This window comes from Callorhinus ursinus, unplaced genomic scaffold, assembly GCF_003265705.2.
Source record: "Callorhinus ursinus isolate GAN/ISIS: 27379988/994484 unplaced genomic scaffold, GSC_fseal_2.0 scaffold4, whole genome shotgun sequence".
Lineage (NCBI taxonomy): Eukaryota > Metazoa > Chordata > Mammalia > Carnivora > Otariidae > Callorhinus > Callorhinus ursinus.
The window spans coordinates 58505828-58512865 of record NW_027397066.1 but is presented as its reverse complement, the minus strand read 5'-3'; the positions used below and the strand labels follow the sequence as shown (position 1 = coordinate 58512865).

General features: G+C 38.1%; 1 protein-coding gene across 2 annotated transcripts in view; it reads right to left on the bottom strand.

Moving 5' to 3' along the window:
- The window catches only part of AFM (afamin), a 24170-nt gene that overhangs the window by 3216 nt on the left and 13916 nt on the right, over positions 1 to 7038 (bottom strand). For both annotated transcript variants that reach the window (XM_073891786.1, XM_073891785.1), the window contains exons 9-12: positions 5060 to 5192; positions 2822 to 2919; positions 1658 to 1790; positions 468 to 691 (exon numbers count right to left, since the gene is read on the bottom strand). In XM_073891786.1, coding sequence (XP_073747887.1) covers positions 468 to 691; positions 1658 to 1790; positions 2822 to 2919; positions 5060 to 5192 — 588 coding nt within the window. The remainder of the gene's footprint in view (positions 1 to 467; positions 692 to 1657; positions 1791 to 2821; positions 2920 to 5059; positions 5193 to 7038) is intronic.

Genomic DNA, 7038 nt, shown 5'->3' with positions numbered 1-7038 from the left:
ACTCCACTTGATACAGACACTACCTAAGTCCCCCCCAAAAGTCTTATTCTTTAGCATTTATAACATTGCCTGAGAAGACAAAAGTAAAATTCTTGTCCCTTTTAGGCCTCTTATTTTTTCAAACATTAAGCAAGATTCTCAGGGCAAATATCTAGGACATTCCCTCAGGAAAGTCCAGTTCATTATGAACCTGCCTGTGAGCCTTTTTGCTAGCTGCCCTAAGTCACCTTTCCAAATCACAGTGTACTAGACAATCCACGCCTAGCGAAAGAAGATTAGCTAGGTTTTGACTTATAAGCAACAGCAATAAATAGGCCCCGGTGTTTTTCTGGATTGGAGAGACTGGACAATATGATAGAAGTAACAGGATTAGAACACCAAAATCACATATGCATCACAGTACACCTTCTCATTAATTATGCGCCTTCAGGCTGAAGAAAAAGATGAATGGAAGAGAATGTTTATACCTGTCTTTCTTTTTTTGGAGCTCCTCATTATGAGCCTGACATAAGTCTGTGTGAAAGGTAAATAAATCTTGAGGTGTGGAGGGAGGCACATATGTTTTATCAGCTTCCAAGCCCTCAAAGCAGGGCCTTCTGAAGGCAAAGTTGGTTTTACAACAGTGGTCCACGTCTGGGTTGATGTTCCGATTTTCATTTATTCCACACAACTCTCCAAGAACTAAATCCATCTGTCCCAGTGAAAGATGGAATTCAGATATGACTTTAAAACTTGAATAGAGTCTTGAAATATGGCTAGAGAAACAGATTGTTCTAAGATGACTGTTAACTGTACTCAGAAAAACCCATGCATTTGTACACATGATACTACTTGCAAAGCAAAGTAGAAGCTTGCATTATAACAAAATTTCAAGCCATTGCAATTTAAATGCCTGTGGGTTAATTTCTTGTTAGCTTATATACAAATCTGTAATTGTGAGCAGAGAGCTGCAAAACAGCCAACTGAAAGTGGCAGCCAAACACTGTGGCCCTCTGATTTATTCCCTTCCGGGGTGTCCTCCAGGATAATCTCCACCCCAGTCCTAAAAAGATACATCCAATTTGTGATTGGGCAGGAAGCATAGATTCTCTTACTGACCTGGTGGGGCAAGATTGAATTTGTAACATTACTTGAAATTACAAAGTTTCTTATATCATTCTGAAACAATATCCTTATTCCTGCCATTTGCCCTAACAATTTACAAATAACAAATTAGTAATAAGAAATAAGAGGGGCGCCTGGGTGGCTCAGTCGGTTGAGCGTTCCACTCTTGATTTCTACTCAGGTCATGACCTCAGGGTCGTAAGATAAAGCCCTGCATCAGGTTCCATGCTCAGTCTGCTTCTTCCTCTCCTTTTGCTCCTCCCCCTGCTCTCTCTCTCTCGCTCTCTCGCTCTCTCGCTCTCTCGCTCTCACTCTCAAAATAAAAAAGTAAGAAAGATGATTTGGAGAACACCAAAAAAATACTTAATACATTCTCTTTTGCTTCTTAGGATTGTGATGCAGTGAGCCCCCCCAAAAACTTTGACATTCCTTGCTTAACAATGTTGAAAACAATGAAGAAAGGCATATAACTGCCTTATTGCTGTAGATCAATGAGTACAGCAGATGTCTTTTTTTTTTTTAAGGACTAGTTAGGTACATGGGCCATGCTCACCAAATTATCAACGCAGGCAAACTCTTCACTCAGTGTGCAACAGGTGGCCAAAGCTGTCACCATTTCCTTGCCAAGAAAGGTCAGTTCTTCAGTGGAGACCTGGGGGGCTATCTTTGTGAATTTGATAAGGTAGCTGAAAGAACATTTGTCTGTTTGGTTCTAAACAAAAACAGATACCCATTTTCCCTTGTCTAACTGCTTGAAACCCTAACTCTTCAAGGCTAGGGACAACCAAGGTAAGGACAACGTGAACCTCGGCTTTCTCGTAAAATGGGAGAAACTGTCTCTTCACTCCCTGTTTTTCCCACACCCTGCCTCCTAGATTCTGCATTTTTGGCCTCCTCCTAATTTCATGGTAATCTCAGAAATTCTCAGATTTGCTCAGCCTGTCTTACCTGGGGGTATAGGAACTCCCTGGCAACAAATACCTTGGCTAGTATGTAAAATCCTGCTTGAAATCCCTTGCATAGTTAATAAATATTTTAAAGGGAGAATTTAATTAATAGATACATGTTGGAAAAGGATAATCTGAGATGAAGGGAACTAATATCTTTAATGGGCTGAGTTTGAGTTCTCAGCCAACAGCCGGGTTGCAGAAATAGTGAAATCCTATTTTTTAAACTGTGTTTTGATTTAGAGACGTTTAGTTTAAACACACACTATATTACCCTGGTAATTAATTAAGAAAATCCAGAATAAACTGTGTATTATTCATGAATTTTCACAAGAGCACTAAAAAATAAATATTAAAGTATTAAACAAATCCAAAATTATTTCTATAAACTCAGTAAGAGGGGTTCAAAATCTGGGCAAACTATCTTTCCCTTGGGAAATTGCAACAACCTGAAGGTTCCTCTATCCCCTGCCTTCTCAAATGGGGCAGAATCCAGAGACTCTGGCTTTGGATTGACAAAAGCAAGTCCAAGTGAAAACTAGAGCATTAGAGAATCAATTTTCTGGAATCCTGTATTTCTTTCGTTTCTAGCCTCATTCCTGGTAAAGGCTTAATATGACAGCTTAACGCACATTCTTGACTTTTGTGTTTTTATTCTTTCCCAGGTCATGGATTTGCCATAACTGAAAGACTGAGCTGAATTTTTGTGGCACTGTTTATCTCACTTTATCCTGGTCACAAGCGTTAACCAACTTGCGCAAGCAACTTACTAGTATTTCAAGTCATCTTTCCCCAAATCCTGGAAATGTGCACATTCGCGTTGTACTATCTTGAGGCTTTTCTCAGTTGTTTCATTGAATTTGTATTCCTAAAAATAAGAACAATCATATTTATGAACATTTTCTCTAAAATTTAATCACAAGCCTCATGTCAACTTGTCAAGTAGCTTTCATTTGTATAGTATTTTGAAAGTATCATTACCATATATTTCTCACTAAGTTGAGAGTGGTTTTCTTTATATGAGTGCGTAAGAATTTAAATCTTTTCAGCTATAAACATAGAGATGGCTTTTACTAAAATTTGAAAGTCCAAATTTTTCATTATCATCCTGTACATTTTTTAGAACTTTCCAGCTTACAAAGAATACTTCAAATCTTATGTTGACAATGATCATATTTGCTTATCACTTTCATGTGGCCAGAGTAGTCTTTCATTTTTACATAAAGGAAATCAGCCTTATGAAGTCAAATGACTGGCTAGAATGACCCCGCTAGTCAGTATTGCTACAGAACCTTTTTAATCACATTTATTTTTATTTTATATCTTATTTTCCATCATTTAGAATTGGAACTTAAAACGTCCAACAAGTGTCTTCAAATATTTGACAAACTCTATCTCCTCAGCATAAAATTGGATAGTTATCTACTGAGTGGCCATCAGAGATAAAACTACATACCAGTGAATGGATGTGTGGGGCATACTTGCCTCCATACGAAGAAAGAATTTTCTAGCACTATGATTCATTTAAGGGTCAGGAACAGACAGTGGCAGAATTAGACTGAAAGTCAAATCCTCTGACTTCATTGCTCAAATATGAATGGGTATAAACTGGCTTTTATGGTTAAGTGGAAGCAATTTTTTAGATAAAGCCAAAGCAACACATATCAAATGAATGAGAAACACATCAGAAATGCCAAATAATTAATTTCCCTGATACATAAGGAATGCATATGAATTGACACTGAAATACACTAATTTCAAGAGGAAAATGGATAATGGGCATAAACAACTTATTCACAAGAAATTTATAATTACAATAGCTAAAATCATATGGGAAAAGCCTAACTTCACCTAAAAATCAAATAAATGCTTAAGACACAGTCACTATTTTTTACATATAAATCTAGCAGCTAATTTCCATGTGCAATGATGGCAAAGGCGGGGGTGAAGCGAGTATTTTCAAGCAATGTTGTACGACTGTATATACTTTCTAGAAAGTAACTTGGGCATTTTGTATCAAGTGTTGTTGTTGGTTTTTTTTAAGTCTATATACTTTGACCTAATAATTTCCCTTCAGATAATATATCTTAGGAAAATAGTCATAAATATTAATAGAGATGAATGAAATGAGATACTCACTTCTGGGTTGCTTACAAAATTAAAAACCTAACTAAATGTTCACAATGTCCAACACATGGTAGAACAGTTAAATAAATCATGATGATGAGATCCCATCATTTAAAATAAAGTGTTTTGAAGTCTGTTTAATGACATAAAAAGTTTTCTATGATAATAACTAAAAAATAGACCCAGGGGGTGCCTGGGTGGCTCAGTCAGTTAAGCAGTTGGCTCTGAATTTCAGCTCAAGTCACGATCACAGTGTCCTGGGATCAAGTCCCGCGTCAAGCTCCCAGCTCAGTGGGGAGTCTGCTTGAGGATTCTTTCTCTCCCTCTCCCTCTGCTCTCTGTCTCTCTCTAAAATAAATAAATAAAATATTTTTAAAAATATATCAAAAAATTTAAGAAAGTATTATTTCAATCTTATTTTTAAACACTGATATATGCATATATGCATAAAAAAGGTGAAAGAAAATGTTAATTATAGCTATTTCTCAGTGATAGTATCAAGCTTTCATTTTTATCTTTATAACTTTTGGTACTTTCCTAATCATCTTTGATAATCATTTACTACTTTTACAATCATAAAAAATCCTATACAGCTCAATAAAATGCAGAGTACATAAATAAAGATCTAAATGTAAAATATTGAATGGGAAGATATTTTTTTTCATCAACACACAGAATTAGTAGTTCAAAACATTGTGCAGAAACCTAACATAGTATCAGTCTTCCCAATGATTAGCCCGCACGGAATTTAAGTACACTCCGATGGGTCAATCACATTTCCTACTCCCTAGACTAGAGAAAAACTTTGATGTCAGCTATGAAAGGTTTGTTGTTAGGCTTTGTTTTGTCCAGTTCTGTGAGCCCGGAACACTGGAACCTACTGCATGGCGGTAACAGTCTGGAGGGTTTTCTGTGTGGCAACACTCTTTCAGAAGATCTTCATACACTCCAGCAATTCTTAAAAGCTCCGGTATAGACAGTTCCGGATGTCTCCTTGAGTGTTCATAAAGAAACCTGTGATGTGTAAAATGTTTCATACATTAGACCTTAGAGAAAGAACAAAATATCAAATCCTGCTATCTCTTAAGCTAGTCAGATCTTGTAACACTGACTCTGCTTTCAGATGCTAACTTCCTCCTCCAGTTTTGCTCAGGGAGTGATTTCAGAGGATATTTTGACTACAGGAAATCATTTTATAAAAGTTCTCTTCCGTAGAATGTTTTAAACCAACAGTGCTTTTACTTGAGAGGATAGAGTGATTAGTAATTCCGAGTTAATTATTAGGATGAGTTGATGCATAAAACATCAGAAATAGTATATCATGCTACCAATACTTTAGAAAATACATAGTGAGTCTAATTCTGTTGGAAACAGCATTCAAACCTCCAACTGGAGATGGTGGAAATATGGCTTGCTCCCCACTCCAGGGTCATCTTGGTGAGAGACTGGGAAGCCCGTGACTTCATCCCATCACTTGTCAAATATGGGAGTCCCCACCCCTGGAGCTCTAAGTCATTGGCAGTGGTTTCTATGGCCTCAGTGGAGGCTCCAAGGGTACAGGCGGTGTGATATGGGGAGAAATGGGAAAGTGAGAGGGAAGAGGCTAACACTTATTAAGCCCTTAGTAGGTGCTAGCACTGGATCAAGCTCTGGGCATAGGAGATAAAGAAATGCTTCCTAGCCTCTGGAAACACTTTTCTTGTTTAACTTCACTAAGTCCTCAAGATCAGTACTACTCTATAGCTGAAGAAAGGAAGTCCAGACCAGGGAAGCACCTTGCTATATTAATGGAAGTGTAACATGAGAACACAGGTCTCTGGTAGGATGCCTAATTCATTCTTTTCTAAACAAATTGACTCTCTTTGCAGGAGAGCAGTGTCTCCTCTAAGCACCCAGCTGTGCTCTTTACAATAGTTTTCATAATAAAACCTTATTGGGGCACCTGGGTGGCTCAGTCAATTGAGTGTCTGCCTTCGGCTCAGGTCATGATCCCAGTCCTGGGATCGAGCCCCATGTGGGGCTCCCTTCTCAGCCGAGAGACTGTTTCTTCCTCTGCCTCTGCCCCTCCCTCTGCTCATGCTCTCTCTCTCTCTCTCAAATAAATAAATAAAATCTTTTTAAAAAATCTTATCTATCCATTCAAAGTAAGTTAAAGTGGCCTTCTATGTTTGGCAAGAGCAACACCTCACAAAAGTTTCTCAATTCCAGGGAACTCTGCATCCCTTTTTGGTTCAAAGTCTGATTCTTGGTTTTTGGGTTTTTTTGACATTGTCTCTCCTGCTTCATCACCTGCCTTCTCAATCCTATTTGTGGGGTATATTCCCAGACCCTAACGCAACTGCATTTACCCTTCAGAGAATCAAGGGCTTTTCTTAATATCTGATGTAAGCCATGGACCTTTCTACAGGAATAAAATCACACCTAAAAAACAAAACACCCCACCAAAAGGCTGCAAACAAAAATTCCTAGAAGCCTAACCTAGCCTGGAAGATCTATTGAGATCTTGTGTCAAATGTTTACACCCAGAAAGACTGCACCTTAAAACTCCTTTTCTGTTCAACAAATGGTATTGGGAAAATTGGACAGCCACATGCAGAAGAATGAAACTGGACCATTTCCTTACACCGCACACAAAAATAGACTCCAAATGGTTGAAAGACCTAAACGTGAGACAGGAGTCCATCAAAATCCTAAAGGAGAACACAGGTAGCAACCTCTTCGACCTCAGCCGCAGCAACTTCTTCTTAGAAACATCACCAAAGGCAAGGGAAGCCAGGGCAAAAATGAACTATTGGGATTTCATCAAGATAAAAAGCTTTTGCACAGCAAAAGAAACAGTCCACAAAACCAAAAGACAACC